At 36.4% G+C, this 20,903-nt stretch overlaps 1 protein-coding gene across 4 annotated transcripts in view; it reads left to right on the top strand.

Moving 5' to 3' along the window:
* Positions 1–20,903, top strand: part of Ccnyl1 (cyclin Y like 1) — an 83,687-nt gene that overhangs the window by 48,871 nt on the left and 13,913 nt on the right. For 3 of the 4 annotated variants that reach the window (XM_033764578.1, XM_010616084.3, XM_010616083.1), the window contains 4 exons: positions 9,409–9,483; positions 11,337–11,371; positions 17,775–17,875; positions 20,653–20,688. In XM_033764578.1, coding sequence (XP_033620469.1) covers positions 9,409–9,483; positions 11,337–11,371; positions 17,775–17,875; positions 20,653–20,688 — 247 coding nt within the window. Of the gene's footprint in view, positions 1–6; positions 40–9,408; positions 9,484–11,336; positions 11,372–17,774; positions 17,876–20,652; positions 20,689–20,903 lie in introns of those variants that run through there. The other variant, XM_010616085.1, reaches the window with a different exon arrangement.

Raw genomic sequence — 20,903 nt, forward strand, 5'->3', positions numbered from 1 at the left:
ACCACCTGCAGCACATCAGCGACCGGGAGATGCCCGAAGGTAAGAGGCAGCGGGTGCACTTCTGCCTCCGCCTCCGCCCCCGAGTCCCTAGGGAGGCGGCCGCCGCCTCGGGCTCCTTCCTGCCCGGAGCTGGGCACCGCAGGGCAGCCTACCTTTCCCTTGTCCCGAGACTGCCTAGGTTTATACCACATACCCCGTTCCCTGACACCCAGATCTTGACCCCTCTTATGTCCCCATCCCAATCTGGGACCTTTCCTGTTTGTAACTCCATACTTCGTCCTGTGGGACTTTAGCAAGAGTTTTTTGAATGTGTAGTTCCTTTTCTCAAGGAAAATTCTTACCCTTCAACTTTAGAGCATCCTTCCTGTCTCCCTTTCCTTACCTACCCAGATGGTACTAAATGAATGAGCAGGTAAGAAGAGCCTGCTTCTCTGCCTTTCCGCCCACCCAGTAAGGTAGCTGATGCCGCAGAGGATAGACCCAAACTTTTGAAGATTTTAAAATTTAAGTTCAAATAGAGTTTACCACAGCAGTTTATATGGTGCTATGAAATAGGCTCTTTTAAGTTGTGTCTTTAAGAAGCTGTATTACTGCGTCTAACAATTTGAGCACAGAAGGAGAGAAAGGGGGACTCGACCTTAAAATAATCATGAAAGGTGCAAATGATACTGTTACGGCTGCGGACCCGTTCCCCCAAGTTTATCCATAGAGTTCTGATTACAGTTCCTTGTTTTACAGTTATATCTCCAGCCCTACTTAGGTTACGTCACAGACTTCATTTATCTAAGTAGTTGGTGCTATTGTCCATCATACTTTTCAAAAGAGACACAACAAAGTTTAGGCTTTGCTAAGTGCTGGAAAAGGTTTGCTACTTAAAGCCCCTGGCCTTGGCTCCTGGAGGGTTTGTTGCTATGGCTTCCCCTCTTTTCCTCCTCGGCTCCAGCCAGTGGATCTCTGCTCAGCTGCTAAGAATGTTGAAGTAAGAGGAAAGTTCTTCAATTAAACCGCAGGGGTGGGGGGAGGGCAGGGGCTTGGTTTTTACCCCTGGAATTTTGAAAAGGGACCAGTCTAGGTAAAAATAGTTCTGGGTAGCGATATGGTTCTTGAATGAAGACTAATTACATTTGGCTCTTCCAAATACAGAGGAAGCCAGTGTATGTTCGCTCTGCTTTGCTGATGAAGAAATGAAAATAGGGAGTGATGTGTAACGCAGCTTCTGGGTAACTTGTAACTCAGACAATGGAAGTGATAGCCAAATTGAGTTTTTATGAAAAAACTGTTTTCAGAATGCATCAGTATTTTACCTATAAAGGTAGACCTATCTCTTTTACTTTTTCCAGTCTTAATTTCATTTAAGGCTTTCACACAGTTCAGAGGCAACAGTTACTTATCTGTCATGTGTCTGTACAATTATTTTAATGGATAACAGTAAAAAAGTAGCTACAATGGAATGGCCTGAATTTACCAGTTACAACTGTCAGTGGTTTCATTCTGATAACTGTGAATTGAAGCTGAGAATGTTGGACCACACTGCAATGTTAGATGCCAGCAAGAGGGGAAGTAGATACAGGACAGGGATACTTAACACGGTAAGTGCTAAGTCCGAAAATTGAAAAAATAGTGTGTGAGCCTACAGTTTGTTGTTTTATGTTTACTAAGACGACAATTAAGTTTTCATTTCAGTTTATCTTTTAAAATTACACTTTTAGGAGTAGGGATGTAGCTCAGGGATAAAGCACTTCCCTAGCATGCATAAAACCCTTGGTTGGATCTCTAGCACTGCAAGAAAAAGTAAAGTTTTTGGCATTCAATAAAATGCTGAGAAACCTCAATTTCATTATTTGGTTATTCCACAATTTCCATAAAAACAGTGTCAGAACAACAAATGTAACACATTGAAAATTTGCGTTTTATCTTTATTTCAGTTTTGCCTGGAAACTGAGAAGTTCCTACTTAGATATAAAACACTTTAGCTCTTTTAAAGAATTGAATTTTTCCGCCTGTCTCACAAGCGCAAGGACCTGAGTTTGAGCCCTTATACCAAAAAACAAACAAACAAACAAACAAAAAAACTGAATTTTTATTTCTTAGGTAAAATTATACATAAAAGATACTCTGCTTTATTCTTCTCAGTAATACTTCTTCAAGTCATTGCAGAGATATTCCTGAGAACCTGCTACAGATTTCAGATACACTCAAAAGTATTTTCTACTACTTTGCTGTTAGCATTATATCTGATATAACTGATGGTAATATCAGTAACACAAATAAGATACTAAGGTCTCATTAATCCAGTTTTATTGTCGCTCACCAACTTCTCATTCAGCCTTTTATGTTTTGACCGTTGGAGCTCTGCTAAATTATTGGCTAGAGGTGCTCTCTGAGATGACCCCTTCCTCCTTCCTTGTGGGGGTGAAGGGAGAGGAGGAATGGTCAAGATGATGTGGAAAAACCTCTGAGCAACAGATCTTTCCTCTTTCCAGGAGCTCTTTTAGACTCCTTTTATAAAATAATGTGCTTGTTGTAAAAGATTTAGAAAATACAAAAAAGTCATTTGGGCTAAATTTTTGTTAATAACTTAGTGTTGATCCCTGCTCCCCTTTTTGCATTACTGAAGCTTGACTTAGGCCCTTGACCCTGAGCTACATTCCCATCCCTTCACCTTTTTGGGGGGTTCAGGGGTGTTTTCCTAAGTTGCCCAGGCTGGGCTGGAAATTGGGATCTTCCTGCTTTGGCCTCCTAGAGTGCTGGGATTGTAGGCATGTCTCAGAAATTTTTATATGTATATAAGTACAACATTCTATTTCATGAACATGAGATCACATTGTATTTGCTGCTTTATATCTTAATGAATTATTGGCATAGAGCTTCTACAATAGTGCTTGATATGTATAGGGTGCTCCAGGATGTCTGTCCATGCCAGTGCACACTGCTCTATCTCATGCCTTTTCGTAATGTAACTGCTTAGTGTATCATTGAGTGGTTGGGCCATGAGGTATTTACTCATCCCTTATAACTGGGCATATTTTATACTAAAACTTTTTGGTTTGGGGGACATAGAACATGTGATGACTAATGAATTGTATTGCCTTCCTGAAGAATTCAGATGGTTTTATTTTTGTCCTTAAGCCCATAGGATCAATCACTTTCTAGTAGAAGCATTTTAGTATTAAATGTTCGTGGGCCAAATTGAAGTTACCATTGGCTTTTCAATGGACATTAGAGTTCCTCTTTCAGGCTTTTGTGGTTCTTAATAACCTATCTCATGTCTTTTAATTCTGAATAGTTAGCAGTCTGAAGAGGGGAGCAAATAATACTCGTCTTAGGTGATAAATTGGGACCCAGCATTAGAGGAAATATTAGAAGACATGGGAAAAGAAAAAACTAATTTTGAGTAAATGAAATATGTCTTTTGAGCATCTTTGAGTAGCAAGCAGTGTTCCAGATACAGGGCAAGCAGTGGTCTACAAAACAGTCTGCATTCCCACCCTTGTCCTTCTATTTTAGATGGTCAAGGGTATATAGTACGCAAATAATCAAGAATTTCAGGTTTTGAGGTGGTGGGAAGAAACTAAAATTGGGTTGTGATTGGGGAAGACAGCAGTTTTCCATGAGGTTGTGAAAGATGACTGTCCTTGGAGTGCTGTCTGAGCAGTCCTAAAAGAGCTGGTGGGTGGGAGCACACTTCTTGTAGAAGGGTAGCTCTAGGTTTCCCTGAATGTGAATGTGCAGCAGCAGAGTGAAAAGGATGCCAGGAGGAAGTTCATATGTTAAGGCTTTTTTGTGCCTTGGAAAAGAATATGGACTTTAGTTAATTATAATAGGAAACCATTGGAGGATTGCAAATTGGAGAATATGTCCTTTAAAAAAGTCCAACCATGCTGTGTGAGAAAACTGATGCAGGCACCATTGCAAAGAGGGAGAATACTGGGGTACTGGTGGTGTGGTTCAGGGGACAGCAACTGTGGCTTGGAGAAAAAAAAACGAGCCTGCTGCCTAAAATGGGCAGATTAAAAGAAATGAAGTCAATCTGAAAGTAGGTGAGGCAGATAGGATTAGACAAGTCACAGAAAAGGGAATACAGGTGATGTTTAAGCATATCTCCACACATAAGAGAAATACAAATGAAGACTATGTTGTAGTTTCTGTCCAATTGGAAAAAAATCCGATAGTTCTGTCTTTGGTGAGGCCATGAAGGAGTTTGCATTCATATATTTTTGATAGAATTACAAAGTGGTTTGGTTCCTTCAAGGAGAATTTGTCACACTCGCATTGCAAATACATTTAACCCAGAAATGTTACTTGAGGGAATTGATCTTAAAGGCATACCACAACAAACGTGGAACAACATATATACAAGTTTTTGTTGTAGTTTCAATAGCAAAATAGTAATAAATTAAATGTTGGTGAGGGGCTGGTAAGCTGATTCATCCATGCATGGGTAGATGAATGTATCTATGTAAATGTGTATGGAGCTGTAAAAATAATCAAAGAGATCTCTTTACTGCTGTGGAGTGATCTCTAGGGTGTGTTAGGTGAAAAAGAGCAGGAGGATATGCAGTGATATATATGAAAGGAAGGAGGAGAAATAATTTGTATTTGCTTATTAAAACAAACACTGGAAGAAATTCTTGGCAGTCATGTGTGATTGTGTGTAATTTTTCCTTCAGTGGGTTGCCAGACCATATTTTTGCCCAAGATGTTATTTTGGTATGGATTTTCCACTGAAATACTAAATGTTCATTTTTTTGCTCTTGAGGTTATTTGTGAAAGCTTTGTGATTGTGTATTATGTACTATATAGATTAATCTTATATTTCATTTGATTCTGTTTTATTTTGAGTTAGGTAGCATAGAAATTATTTTACACAGGAGAAATATAAATTTAGTTTTTCAAGGTTTTGTAAAATAAGACTTGGTAGATCAGCATGCCTATAAGGCATAGAATTTATAGATTGACTTGTGTGGGCTTCTTTACTTCTGTCTTTTCTGTCACCCTTTTCTCCCCAGGATATTAGGGTAATCAAACAGTTAAAACAATAACGTTGGATAATGCACAGTGAAATGGAAGTAATAACTGAAGCCTAGAAATGTTCTTAGAAGTTTTAAGAAATTGAGTAAAATGTTCCTAAAAATATGTAAAGGAAGAAAAATATACTTGGTATGTGAGGTGTAATGTTTTGGTCACAATCACTAAACTTTTGATCAAGGTTAAAACAAAGTAAGACTGAAAACCGAGCAGAGGCAGGTCCAGAAGTGACTTGGCAGCCTGAGCCAGATAGGAGTGAGAGCTAGACTGGAGCAGGTGGAGCTCTGTGTCCTGTGTATGCTGCTGAAGGCTGGTGGGACATGTGAACTTGAAATCAGTGAAACCATGAAACAGTACAGGGATGACAGCAGGTCAGTAAATGCAATAAGCCTTTAAACAGGTGCACAGCAGTGGTCCCAGAAATTGCAGGTGTCTTCTATTTAATTGGAGTATATTGAAATCAGTCTCTTTTTCCAAAATAATGCTGTTTTTGTCAGATAGTACTGATATAGTCCCTGCTAACTTGCTCTAATGTTTTAACATTTTCATGACAGTTTATAAAGTTGCATATATTTAATAATTTTAGCTTTTATGTAGGGAAAGTGGAAGGGGTAGGGGAAAAGTAATAAGGGAAAAGAAAGAAATAGGAGAAAATGAAAAAAAATGGAAATAAACTGTTTGTAAATGGGGAAGGAGGCGGGTGAAGGGAGGGCAGGGACAAGGGGAAAAAATGAGAACTAAGACCTGTCATGTAAAGGTACAAGATCCCAATAATGAATGTAACTGTACTGTATACCTAAAATGTACAAATAAACTCAAATAAGGAAAATAATAATTTTAGCTTTTAGTAATGTGTTTCATTTATTCTAAGTTGCATGTGCTTTTTACATTTTTACTATCTGCAGTTTAGATCTTGTAACAGAATCTTAGGCTATGGGAAAAGAGTATCAGATAGCAGCACATTTTACAGATTTCTTCTTCTACAGTACATTTACATTAGAATGGATTTGGGACCCAGGATTTAGCTCAGTGGTTCTGCTGCCTGCCTTGCAAAGGCAAGGTGTCGAGTTCAATTTCTGGTACCAAAAAATAAAAGGGATTTAAAATTTTTAGTTGTACTTTTTTATATCAAACCATTAGGCTATCAAATTAAATTGTAATTTAAACTAAAAGAAAAATGATTGATCTTACAATGCAGTTTTAATCATAATCCCAAATCATGAGCAAAGGAATATTTTTCATAGTTTAAATAAAACATTGTTATGGGTTTTTTAAACTTTTTAAAAAAAGATTCACATATATGATGCATGTTAATTGATGTTTTTATTTTCTTGACATCTCTCTAAATGCCTGTGTGTATGCATGCATGTTTATAGGACCTAATGCCTTACTAGTTGGTAGTCTCATCTTCTTGTGCAGTAGTGAAAATAGAGTAGAGTGATTCATCGGTCTCCTTAGGCTCTTGGAAGTCGTTAATGGAAAGTGCAGAAATTAAAAGTGTGTATAAATTTACTGCTTAATGGCTTAAATGACCATTCTATAAAATTGGAATGTGTTGTATTTATCATTAACAGAAAATAGAAGAGATAAAGAAAATTGGGCTACAGACACAATTAGTATTTTTTGAAAACCTTATACAAATGTGACAAAGTTAAAGCCCTAGTGGACACAGTGCCTATAGTACATACAAATGACATAAAAATCACCAAAGTAAAAATACCATTATTAACTATAGAACAGTGGTCAAGCTGTGTAGTTAAATATATGCAAATTATATCCACAGTAATGTTGATCATTCACATCAGCAGGATTTTATAGTATTCAAAGCTGGGATAGAAGTTAAATCTGGTGTAATTGGCAGCGTTATACCCTAATGTCCTTTAGGAACCTTTCTGTGTTCCATAGAAAGAAGCTTATCATGATATTTTGAACAGTGAAATCAGTCTAGCCTTTTGACTTATAACCTTACTTTTGAAAATACTTCCTAAAGAGATAAAAATAATTTAAAAATACTATATATTTGATGGCTTTCCTTAAATTTTTCTAAGTGCCTATGGGATTGCTAAGTAAAGTATAGGAGTAACACTTGCTACACCACTGTATATTATTAATTAAACAGTAAATATATTGGAAAGTGGTGGAGATCACTTTTCTGTAATAGAACATAATTGTATATTGATAAGAGATTTGGGCTTTTTTTTTTTTTTTTTTCAGAGGGGTGTGGGTGGGTTTTTTTGCATTGTTGGGGATCAAACTCAGGTCCTCATGCGTACTAGGCAAATAAATGCTCTACCTCTGAAATACATCCTCTACCCAAGAGCTATTTTTAAAATATGCATAAGAAAAGAAACTAAAAGTAATGGCTGTGAGTGTATTGATAATTTTTAAAGCATCAATTATGTATTTGCAATTTTCTGTTCATGGTATTTGTTAAATGAGAAATTGACTTTTAACTAGCTCCACTTTGAGTATGATCATCATTACTACTGAATAACTGAATCTCTTACAAGTTAAAGAAGATCTGTCTCAAAATAAACTTGTATAAGCAAGAAGTTCACAAGTCATTCAGGTACACCTTGACCTGGAAGAGAAATGATCTCCAAATCTGTTTCAGTTCTCTTTTCCTCTGTTCATTTCTTCTGGAAAGGCTTTCCTCTCATGATGGAAAAAATTAGCCAGTTGGCAGCCCTGGGTGATGTGCCTACTCTAAAATCCTGGGTAAGGGAGTGCCAGACTTACGTTTGAGCTAATTTTTCCTTTTTTCTGCATGATGTGATTTCTTTTATCTCAGCCTTTAAAATTTTGTTTTTAAATACATAGTAGCATGTCTTAATTTGGGAGGGGTGTGTGTGTGTATGTATATGTGTGTGTGTAAGCTCGCTGCTCTAATTCTGATACTTAATCTATACTTCCATTAAAGTTTTGAATTACATACTGTGGCCCTTTTGTAGACTGTTTTCTGGTAGTTTAATAACATTTGAAACTCAAGTGGCAGTATATTTGCCTTCTTTTTGGTCAGGGTGATCCTAAGTCCTTTCAGAAGCTTCCGGGTCGACAGTTGGAAAGCCTCTGTCTATCACATTGTACACAACAGGATTTTATTTTTCCACTTGGCTAACATTGTCTCATCTTTTCAAAGATGTGAAAAAAAAACTCAAACTATTTTTTGTGGGGATATTTTTCTTAATAATGGTTTTCTTCGGAAGCAATTTAATAAACTTGAGTGAAGGTATTTTCCTGAAGAACAAAGCAGTTGGTTTAACTATGTAATTCATGTCTAGTGACCTCGAAGTCACAAATGAAGTTCATGCAAGATTCTAACTTTATTACCTGGAGAGGGGAAGGGGAGGACTCTAAGGAGATAAATTAGTGATGCTGAGTTGTCATTAGTAGACTGATTAGTTTTTAATATATCAGAATATGTTGTGATTTGATGACTGAACCCCCCTTTAAAAATAGAACACTTGTTGACATACGGTTAGGCAGGTATTGCTTAACCATTATTCGATCTAAATCTTGTTCTAGTTTCTTACAAATTGCTTAAGTGGCTTAAGTTAGTAGTGAGAGATGTCATTGGTTCCCCAACTACCCTCATGATAACTTTTATTATCCATATTATGGCAAAATATGTATTATGAAAATTTAAGAATCTGTTTTGTAGTTTTAACCAAATAGAAGATTATCTCACTTTGGTCCCAAGGGAGTCTGTGGGATAAAAGAAGTGAGAGTAGACTTGGAAATGAAAACAGTTTCTTTCTGTCTTTGTTTTATTTTTCTGTTTTGTTTTGTTGAGATAGGGTCTTGCTAGGTAGCCCAGGATGTCCTTGAACTCACTTTGATCCTTCTTCCTCAGCCTCTTGAGTGCTGGGGTTTCAAACATGCACCACCAAGCCTGGCAGAAAATCAGTTTCCATCATGGAAGTGCTTGTGTATATTAGGAAATGTTACGTAGTCCTCATATCTGCCATGATGAAAACTCGTACATAAATTAGCCAGGGCATCACTTGCTGCTTGAGACTGTCCCCAAAATGTGGTAGTAATAACCGCACAGGGAGGGCATTTGTGTTCCATTGGATAAGTAGAGAGGGGACATATACTCATCTAAAAGTTCATTAGATTTATCTAAAAGTTGCATTAGATTATTTTGGTACAAGTTAAAAAAGTCTAAGATATAACCTGCTTTTATTCTACATGTATATAGAGACTCTACAATTTTACAGTTCCACAATACAATTTTTATATTGTTGCCTTTTTTTATGTTCATAACTAAAAACTTTGCCAAAGACTATTAGAAGTGATTAAAGCTGCTATGTAGCTATTTTGAAACCATCTACATTTTTACTAAACTAAATTATCACATCTTTTTTTCTTCCTCTCTAGATTTAGCTTTGGAGTCAAACCCTTCTGATCATCCAAGGGCAAGCACAATTTTCCTGAGCAAATCTCAAACAGATGGTAAGGGATATTTTTCCCATCAAGCATAAGGCTGAAAATTGTATTTTGTGTGATATACTATAGAAAATATTTCAGAGAACTTACACATTGGTTTAAATTTTTCAGCTTTTTTTACCTTCGCTTATTTCAATATGGGATAATTACTGTCTTTTGTCACTCTTCTAATGAGAACTTGTGGACTTCCTATTTATACATTTTCGCATCTCTTTATTGATGTACAGTAGACTACATGATTTATAAGTAGCCATAGACTTATTCCGTACTCTTTTGCCTTTTTCCTCTCATTCCATAAAACATGTCTTAAAGACACATGACAAATTAGATTGCATTAGGTTTTTTTTGGGGGGGTACCGGGGATTGAACTTGGGTCCTTGCACTTGCAAGGCAGGTCACCGAACCACTGAGCTAAATCCCCAGCCCTGCATTAGGTCTTCATGTGAACAAATTAAAAAAAAAAAAACTTGTTTTTTTTTTATACATAGGGATTGGATTGGGGATGCTTGGCCTTGTTTTGTTTTGTGTTTTGGTACTGGGGATTGAACTCTGGACCTTGCACTTGAGAGGCAGGCAGCAGCACCACTGAGCTAAATCCTCGGCCCAGGCCTTGTTTTATACAGTGCTCTAACCAAATGAGCCTATCTCACATCCCCATTTATGTTACTCAGAACCTTTAAGCTATTCAAAACTGTTTCATCCTAATGTAATGAAAATTAGAGCACACTTGCTGGACAGTTTCCTAAGTTAGCTGGTGTGTGAAATTAGTGTATATTTCCTGTGTTGTACTTGTTTTAGGATGAGAATTCAAACTACACCTTTTCTGTACCCCTGCTTCTTTTTCTCAGTATTTGGTTAAAGTCTTTTTTTTTTTCCCCCTAAAAGCCCATGCATGACCAAATTTCAGTTGACTATAGGCAGCAAGAATTTAAGAAATGAGGGTTCTATAGTGATACTGAATCATGCAGCACAGTAAAATTTGGGAGTTTCTTACTTGCATTTTTATAGTTTGTATGTACTTAGGTCTGTCTTGAGCTGTCATTTCTGATTAGCACTGTTATATTTCTCAGTTTCTTCAAGAGCAATAGGCTTGTCAGATGTAGAATGTGAGGAAGCAATAGAAGCTATGCCTGGCGCTTCTCTTCAGTGGAAAGGAATATGTGCCTACAGTGCCTTCTAGTGTTAGAAGGCAGCATGGTCCAAGTCTCTTGAGCATTGTTCTGGTCTTTGTTAGCGCAAAATGAATTAGTGTGCTTTAGATACAATGTTCAATGAGGTTAGCACACTGGTTTAACAACTTAAATTTAAGATAGGTTGCTTTTCAATTGTCTAAAGACCCATTAATTTCTTTCAGTAACATATCTTAGTCCATTATCAGTAGGTTGTTTAAAATACTCCCAGGGATTCTGTGGGCAGAAATCAGTGCCTGATCAGATACTGGTTCTCAGAGCTGTCAGCTGTTGGATGTTGGTAATTAAGGTGTATGGAAATGCAGAGTTAGTAAACACTATTTACTTAGTAAAGTCTATTTAGTTGTTGAGATGTGCAGTAGGTGTGTGAACTTTCTTATCAGCTAAATTTCTTACTTAGTTCAATTCGTTTTACACTTTTGTATATAGAGAGTTCCTCATTTGTACTTATTATTATCTGCTAGGTAAAAAGTAAAACTAAATTCTGGGTTTTGTTTTATGGAGCTCATTTTCCCAAATATTTAAATTATTAATTTTGTTAGAAATTATTTTTTGGAATGGAGTTTTATCTCATTTTGCATATTGGTAATTCATCAGATAATTAGTGGTTACTTTTATTTTTCTGTGGCATTTGTATCAGAATTCATCAGTTAATTTTTTTTTCCTTAGTGCGTGAAAAGAGGAAGAGCAACCATTTAAACCATGTAAGTAAATAGTTCAAAAGTTAAGAAATTAATAGTTTGAATTAAAAGTATATCTGTTTGCCAAGATTTCTTAAAAAATGCAATGGGGACCTAGTACTGTTACTATGGACCTCTTTTTGTGTATTTTTAAAATTTCTTCTATTTCCCTAAATGTCAAATTTACTCAGGAAGGGCTTTGACTTAATAATGTCCATTTTTTAAGGGTTTCTGGCATTTAAGTTAAATAATATGATTGTAAAGATCTACCTGAAATTTTTGTCCTACTTTTTCAGTCTTTCTTTCAATCAAAGTAAACTATTTAATAAATTAGTTTTTATTTCTGTTGGTTTTCTATCATAGTAGCTAAACATTTAGCATTCTCATTCCATTGAGACCTTATTTCTTTGTTTCCCTGTCATGTATCAGTTTTTAATTAAGTCACTAATTGACATTTTTATGACTTCAGTACTGACTGTGCTGCCTCCTGGGTACACTTAATTCTTCCTCCTAAATATTTCTGAAATCTGAGTACTTCTGTACTCCTAGATAATTGCTCTTTTCCTAGCCAACATTAGGTCCATAGTTAAATACAAGTAGCACCTGGCAAGTCTCCTTGTTTCACATTCTTTCTCTTTTGTGGACTAATTTCCTATTTTTACTTGTCTGTTTTCTACCAGTCACTCCCCACCAAGTGTTGTAACATTTGTCACAACCCTATCAGAAATATTTTCCATTTCCTAAAACCCATCTGTTCCATTTTTCTCCTGGAGGCAGCCCTCCTTGACCTTTTGTCATTCTAGTCCAATCCAGATGTTTTGTCCTTAGGTCTGTTCTTTCTCTCGGATATCTCTTTGAGATCATCTGGGATCTCACATAACTGCTCTCTTGTGTTGAATCCTCTTATATCCTAAGATTCTGTTCCCCCCATCTTGCTATACTCCGTTGTTTTACAAGAGCATATCTTTTTGTGTGTGTTTTGAGACAGGCTCTCACTGTGTAGTTAAGACCAGTCTTAAACTCACTATGTATCCCAGGCTGGTCTTGAACTAATAGTAATGGCAACCCTCCTGAGTGCTCCTGTCTCAGCCTCCTGAGTTCTGGGATTACAGGTGTGCTCTGCCATGCCCAGCTCCGGAGCGTGTTTTCCTGGAAAAGGTATGTGGATGATTTTGTCCATCTAAACTGTCAGAGCCGGGCTTGGTGGCACACGCCTGTAATCCCAGCACTTGGGAGGCTGAGGCAGGAGGATCACTGTGAGTTCAAGTCCAGTTTGGGCTACATAATGAGTTCCAGGTCAGTCTCAGCTATATAGTGAGGCCCTGTCTCAAAAAAACAGAAAAACAAAACAAAACAAAAAAAACCTGTCAGAAAACCCCTCCTGTTTGGTAAAGAGTAGAATTCTAGGTGGAAACTAATTTTCTTAGTGTTCATCTCTTTTCTGGTGTTGCTCTTAAATCTGTTGCCATTGTATGATCCCTTGTACGTAACCAGTCATAGTCATTTTTCCCATCCTTTCCCTGGAAGCTTTTAATATCTTCTCTATCTCTGGGATGCTGAAAGTTCAAGATAAGAGTTCATTATGGACCTTTAAATCCTATTGGGTCTATTAAGTCTTGCAGATTCTTCTAGAGAATATTTTTTAAAACTTTTTGATATTTTCTGTTTTTTGTCTTGTCCTTTTATTCAGATATTAAGCCTCTTAGACCAATTTTTTTGCACCAATGTCCAATTTCTCCCTCCTATTTTCTAGTTCCTTTTTTTTTCCTTATTCTTAGGGATTCCTTGATTCTAGGCATTAGCCCTTCTAACTTTCCATTTGCTCTTGAAATTTTAGCACTCCCATAAATTCCTTTTTCCTGTTGTTTTGCCCTCTTTGGTTGGATGCTTCCCTCAAATATGTGGTTGTCCCTGGTGTTCTCTGTTTGGAAGTACCATATGTGAGCAGGATTTTGTTAACTGATGGTTTTCACTGCAAGGGTTTCAAGGAAAATTTGTGGGACCTCATATCTTCTCTGGGACTGTTTAGTTTCCTTAGAATGAGCTCCCAGTCTTCTGTCTGGGGAGGACAAGTGGGATTCATTATTTTCCAGAAATTGTAAAGGAGGTAGAACTCCAGTTTGCAGTGTACAATCTTTTTCCTCTTATTTTCTAAACTCCCAGTCTTGGTATACCTGAGACAGGAATATCTAAGCCCAGAAACTGTGAGCAGTCAGCATGTTCAATATCTCTATAGAATAAATACTTTGATGCATATAAGTGGATGATGGGTGGGCTCCACTCATCTTCCCGGCCTTTGCTTATGTTTCACTCTAAGCTGGTGTGTGCTTCTGAGTTGGGAGCCTGCTGTAGGTTCTGCCAGACAAACTGGCTGGCCTACTCCAGTGCAGGTCACCTTCCATAGGCACTGACTGGAGTTTGCTTCCACTGTTCTTCCATATATTACCATTCTTTATCAACTTTTCAGCTTTCAGACATTAAAAATAGTCAAGCCTGTCTCCTCACCTTGTATATAATGTTTATTTTATGATTTAAGGAGGGGGGTGAAATAGATTTGTGGTCAGTACACAATGTTTAAATGTACTTGAATGAATTTAGGCCTATTTAAATTATATACTTTAGTTTAAATTCAATATATTTGGGCCAGGGATTTAGCTCAGTGATGACATGCCACTGCCTGCCTTGTAAGAACAAGGTCTTGAGTTCAATCCCTGGTACGCCCATCTTAAAAATTCGATTCAAACCGTGTGTCCTGCCATATTGTCCCAGTATTGTACAACACAGGTGAACAATTTTCTTGAATGCATAGAGTGCAAGAAACAAGTTAATTAAGTCATTAATCCTTTGAAAACATCCAGTATTTGTCTTACAAAAAAAGAAGAGAAGGGCGGGGGATTTAGCTCAGTGGTTCCGCTGCCTGCCTTGCAAACTCAAGGACCAGAGTTCTATCCCTGTTACCAAAAAAGTAAATTTAAACAAAAAAGGAGAGAAAAAAGTGAATGTATTATTTTTAAAATACTTTAATATTTTTAAAATAGAGGCAGGTAGCACATTGGGAAAAGTCAATGAGTAAGGACAGAATTTCAACAAGTATTTGCTCTTTGCTGGTAAGGTTGGGGTTATTATGACTTGGTAGACTGCAAGAATATGATTATTTTCTAGTTATTATCATTTAATTGTAAGTCTACTAAGTACCCCTTTTCCTTTTCTGTAAAGATTGCAAGATTCTATACTCCGTCATTTGTGCTGATTGAAGATAAATGTTACTCTGTTTTAATAACTACCTGCGAATGGTGTTTTTGCTGTTCTTTTTAATATTTGCATTTTCTAGCCTAATTTTTGTCAGTTTATTAAGGTTGTAAGTCACCATTGGTAAGGTTTTAACCATAAAGGGAAATTGTCTTTTAACTTTTAAGTGAGATGAGGGGACAGTTACCTATTAGTAGCTATTATTTTCCATACTTTGCTGAGAGGCTTAATTTTAACTCTGGTTTCAAGATTGAAAAGCTTGAATAGCTGAAGTGAGTGTTATGTTTTCTGCTGTATATTGCTTAGCAGAGAGTCTCTACAGTCACCTTTTCTGATCACTTTGATAAGGGGTGGGAGTGTGGCAGAGGTTGCTGTTTCTCCAGAGTACGTAGTTTCTTTGTCTTTATCAGGAGATGAAAAGTCTAACCTGATGGGGAGGTGTTCAGTGTTTCTTTGGCTGAATCTAGGAGATAGATTATTGATTCTCTAGATGATCTCCCATAAGGGGCTGTAAGATCACATCTAATGAAAAGCACCAATATTTTCAAAGACAGGCTAATATACATCCATAATAGGAAAATTGTAAGTAAAATAATCACCAAGCACTGTCAGCTAGTCTATATTTTGATTCGTTTTTCTACTTTTTATTTTTTTTATTCCTGTATAGAGACTTTTCATCAGAATTGTTTTTTTTTTTTTTTTGACACAGGGTCTCAATTTGTAGTTCAGGCTGGCCCTGAGCCCACTGTGTAGCCCACGCTGGCCCCAAACCCATGACGATCCTCCTACCTCAGCCTCCTAAGTGCTGGAGATTTCAGGTGTGTGCCACCACTCCTGGCAGAATTGAGTTTTGATAATGATGGAGTGTATGCCACATTACCTGTAATATAGATTGAGCACCCCTAATTTAGAAACCCAAAATTCTCCAAAAATCTAAAACTTTTTGAGTGGTAGCAGTGCACTGCAAAATGAAAATTCCAAGCTGACTCATGTGACAAGTTTGCTGAAAATATTGTATAAAATTACCTTGCAGCTGTGTATATAAGATTTATATGAAAGCATAAATGAATTTTGTGTTTAGACTTAGTTCCCATCCCCAATACTATATATATAGTATATATAGATTCAAACTTATCTTACGTTTTAAAGATAGTTTATTCTTTAGAGGGCTCAAAAAGTTCATTGTAACCACTGCAACTAGATTCTCTATATATTATATATATATACATATTTGGAACTATTCTGAGATTTCAAAAGAATCCAGAAACTCTTCAGATTCTGAACAGTTTGAATTTAGAATACTTAGTCTGTACTAGTGACCTTAAAAAGATCTCTTCCATATTTAATAAAAATATTTGAATAAATTGAATTTCATTTGTTTATACAGTATTTGCTTTTTTTAATTATAAAAGTATATGCATTAATACATAGTTAATATAATACACCTTAACCAGACTAGTTTAAGAAACATCAGAGTTTAGATACAGTTAAAATATTTGTAGCTTGGTCTGGGGATGTAGCTCAGTTGCACCACAACTGCCTTGGTAAGCACAAGGTCCTAAGATCAATCTCTGGTACTGGGGGAAAAAAAGATATTTGTAGCTTGAAGGAGAATTTAGCACTCCAAATAGTCACACTTTTCAAAAATTCATCGGGGTCTTTTTGTCAGTTAGAAGTAAGTGGCCTTGTAGTTAAAACATCTGAAACAAGTATACTGTATGGGCATTCCTGGGCTCTTATCAGTATGTACATGCTCTGTACTTATAACTAGGTCTCCTTTCTACCCCATCTTTCCTGTGTTGGTGGAGAATACTGATGGGAGAGAGCTACAGCATGATGGAAAGCATTATATTAATAGAATGAAGATAGAATGAAGGAAGGCTCATCTGAATTCATTTTTTTTTTTAGAACATTAAAATTTTTGATATTCTGTGGCTTAAAAGAAATGTTGCTGTTAATCTTGAGCTATTCAGACAAGATTTGGTTATTAGCTTTTAAGGAAGAAATTGCCAACATAGTTTAGGCTATTTCATTATTTGACTATTGTTGTCTTCTTTTATTCTTTGCAAATAAATGGATACTTCTAAAGTGTTTTAAAGGTAGTTTATTCTTTAAAGGGCTCAAAAAGTTCATTGTAACCACTGCAACTAAATTCTCACTGATGGATATCTGTTGTATGACTTACCTCTCAAATTTTAGTGGATTCTTAATGATTTGTCCAACCCTTGTTGAACTCATTGATTTTTCCCACGTTCTGTGCTCAGCAGCAGGAAGTAGAAGTTGAAAGAATCCTTCCTTTTCTGAAGAAGCTTCGTTTCTTACCGAGGGGATTCCCTGCAGGCAGTTGATGTCCTGTAACAGTGGTGAATTAATTGGAGGATAAGTTTACAAAAAAGGCAAAAGTTTTATCTGTGGCTGCTGGGAGACATGTCCCAGAAGGTAAATGAGACAGGGAAGAAGAAAAAGGCATTCTAGGCAGAGAAGCAGCATGTATGAGGCAGGAAGGCTGAAGTTTTCATTTGAGTAATGTAATGACAGTCATGAAGTGACTTAAACATGAAGTGAAAGTTAAATATTCAAAATTGTTTTTGTCATCTATTTTGTGAGATAATTTTTTTTTTAAAGTAGTAATTTTATCCTCTAACCAAGAGAACAGACCCAGAGAAACCTGTGGCTCAAGGTTTATTAGTGATTGAGCAGCCTGGTGCGTAGAGTTTTTGACACTAATGCATTTGTTTCATCAAATTTAGTATTAATTAAGTATTAGGCTTTCACTTGCTTCAGGAAATTGCTCTTTTACCGATATTATTTAAGCCACTACATTTTATGCTAGTTACCAAATAATAACTTACTATTTATTGCTTGAGAAAAACAGTGATAGCTTATTTTAAACATTTTATGATATTTATAAGGGAATTCATAATAGATGCTTGTTAGGTTTGATATGGGTACCATACCAAGGGCAGCATTTTATAACCCATTCTTCAATATCATCTGTGGAAGTCAAGAGCCTCCAGTGGGTTTCTATAGATCCACACATGAAATCTCACTCAAGCAGCTCATGCAGTGTAAGAAATATCTAATGCTTTATCGTTTGACATTTTAACCCAGGAAAAAAGACACATTTTTATAGATTTAACTTACTGTGACATTTTCTTCTATTTCCCTTCCCCTTCAGGTATCTCCAGGGCAGCTTACTAAAAAGTATAGCTCATGCTCAACAATATTTCTAGATGACAGCACAGTCAGCCAGCCTAATCTTAGAACCACAATAAAATGGTGAGTACAACTAGGTTACCAAGGGCTAAGTGACAGACTCCCTTCTGCCAAAAGCATTCTAGCCGTACTTGGTAATTTCAGCTATTTGATTATCCTTTTCAGTGCTCAGTTTAAGAAGTTGGGGGCCAGAGATTTTAGCTCAGTGATTCTGCCACTTGCCTCACAAGCGCAAGGACCCGAATTCAATCCCTGGTACCAAAAAAAAATTTGGGACCAACTATATACTGATTTTAAGGACCTCTCAGACTGCATGGTGGAAGGGAAAGCCAGTTAGCAAATGAAGACTCCCAAGAAAAGTATGCCTCTTTATTTGATGCATTTATGTTGTCAACACACTGTTGAACATAATAAGAGGTGCTTTTTATTGGCTGTTTCTAGAAAAAGTTCTTTGAAGTTGCAGACCTAAAGCAATGTTCAGCACTTTGGGAATTGTGAAAGAAGGAATAGGTTGTCCTCTGCTGGCACCACAGTGAATCTGTACTTGAATTTTTCCCCGTCACATGTGAACATGAGTCACTATTGGAGACGCTATCAGAATGCCCTGACAGGAACCTTTTAAGCTTACTAAAATGACAACAAAAACCAGTGTGCAGTTTCCCCACTACATTGGAGTTGTTCAGGAAACATTATTGATGTCTCCTTGATTTTCAGAAGACAGGTTATAAGTGCTTTTTTAGAATGTTAATATCCTTATCCATAATTTATTTACTTTTCAGTTGAAAATGTAATTAGCTTATAAATTTAATTTTGTTTCTAATATGCTAGCTTTTTAATTTTTTAGCTCATGTAAATTACCAATAACTTCTATTAATTCACACTCAATGTAACTTTTCTCTCACACTTACAGTACTTGAGATCAAATTGTATTTCAGTAAAAATAACACTGTCTAAAGTCCTAAGATTTGGCACCTACCAAGTAATCACTGAATGTTTTATATTCAGCCAAAGTCTTAAATCCATGAGTGAAAAACCACTCTGAATTAGGGTCCTCAGCTTCTTTTGAATTCAAAATATTGTGATGATGTTTCAGTGTATAATTCAGTATATAGTTTTAAAGAGTAACCTTTCTCAAACAAGTAGGTTTCATGCCCCCCCATTCTAATTTTTAGAGGGCTGTAGTAAACTAAAACAGTTTTAGTTTGTTTTCAGTAAGTTTTAAAAATAATCATTTGGTACATTCACTATTGGTGAAATAAATGTTTTCTAATAGGGCAGATTGGCTTTTAGAAAAGAATTTTTTAATGTCATGGGACAATAGTGCATTGTTTTAATAGTGGATTACCCTTATTAGAATCGCTTATGCAACTTTTCCAAAATACTGCACATGTCTGCAGACTCAGGCATTTTACCACCTGCATCTTCCCTTCCATCTGTAGGTGCTCACAGGTCTTCTAGGAAGTTAGGGATGAGGATGAGGTGTAATTATTTAGATGAAAGCATTTCAGGGGATTCTGATCTTAACTCCTCACTGCACATTGGGATCCTGCAGGGAACAGTTGTGGTACCCAGGTCATACCCAATGCCAATCTGTCAGAAATGTCTCAAGGTCGAGTCAGGCTAATGTTGAAGCCCCTCTGGTGGTTCCACTGCTTAATGTGACTTGGGGAGAATTGCCCCATTTTGTGGGCCTTGGGCAAGTCAGTTTCAAGCTTTGGTTCCCTTATCTGTAAAATGGATTGTTGGATGAAAGCTTGGTGGTCCTCTTCAGCATGTGAAGTCAAATTCTGTGGTTTTTAAACTCAGTTTGGAGACAAAACTGAAACACTATAGAAGTATCCATCTTTGACAGCAATAATGTTATAGACTTTTTTAATTTTAAAATTTAAAATACTGTATACATTTTTAAAATTCAGATTTGCCTTCCCTCAATTATTTTGAGCTTCATTTTAGACAGTGAGGACAAATGGAAGCATATAACACACCTCAGAGAACCCCGTTGTTCCCTGATATACAACATCTGTGCACAACTTGGGATGCAGTAACATGATGTCTAGAGAGTTGTATCTGTTTACTAATAGTTCATTTAAACTCATTTGAAATGCCTGAAAAGATTATAGCATGTAGTTATGCTGTATTATTATTACTGATTATTTCAGGATATCTGGACTTACCAATTTGTTGGCACTTAAACATACTAATAAATTTTCTACTAACAGTTGTGCAAAATTGGTTTTAAATGATGTTATTTGGTATATAGCAGTTTCATTATTTACTTTTGAGCGAAGAAATGAACAGTGATGAATAATGAACTCAATCAACTGAAATAAATGCCAGTCCAACAACTTTTTTAAAAAGACTGTATAGAGCCGGGCATGGTTGTACATGCCTGAAATCCCAGTACTTGGGAGGCTGAGGCAGGAGTTCAAGACCAGCCTTGAGTTCAAGGCCAGCCTAGGTTACATTGTGCATTCAGGACCAACCTGAACCACAGAGGGAGACCCTGCCTCAAAAAAAAAAAAGTGTGTGATTTAAAATTAACCATGTGTAGATAGGTGGAACATGCACAAGAGGGTTTTATGGGTAGAAAAGCAAATGAAGGAGAAATATGCAGTGTATATTGAAATCAACAGAAACGTCTTCTAACAGCATATTATCTAGCATTTTGGTTTTTGCTACAAGTCAAAAAAAAAAAAAAAACTAAAACAAGGGGAAATGCCCACGTGGTGCTATTCTGAACTGAAGGATTTCAGGGATGCTGGGAATCCCTGCCAAAATGCCTTCAGGCCTAATAGATAATAAAATCAGTTGTTATAAATATGTTTTTTTTCCTTCCACAGTGTGACCTTAGCAATATATTACCACATAAAGAACAGGTGAGCTCTTTAAAAACCTGTCTTGTTGTTCCACCTGATTTGCATGATATGAAGAATAGTATTGAATCATAACATAAATATCTATCATTTTAATGTGACTTTTATTTTAATTGTGTGATTTTATTACAGTAGTGTATGTGATTTTATTCCAGTATTGAAGCAACTCATTTGGAGTTTTTTGTTGTAATTAGGTCTCTTTAAAAATGTTCTAAGGT

This window comes from Fukomys damarensis, unplaced genomic scaffold, assembly GCF_012274545.1.
Source record: "Fukomys damarensis isolate Sample0158 unplaced genomic scaffold, DMR_v1.0_HiC HiC_scaffold_16, whole genome shotgun sequence".
Taxonomy (NCBI): domain Eukaryota; kingdom Metazoa; phylum Chordata; class Mammalia; order Rodentia; family Bathyergidae; genus Fukomys; species Fukomys damarensis.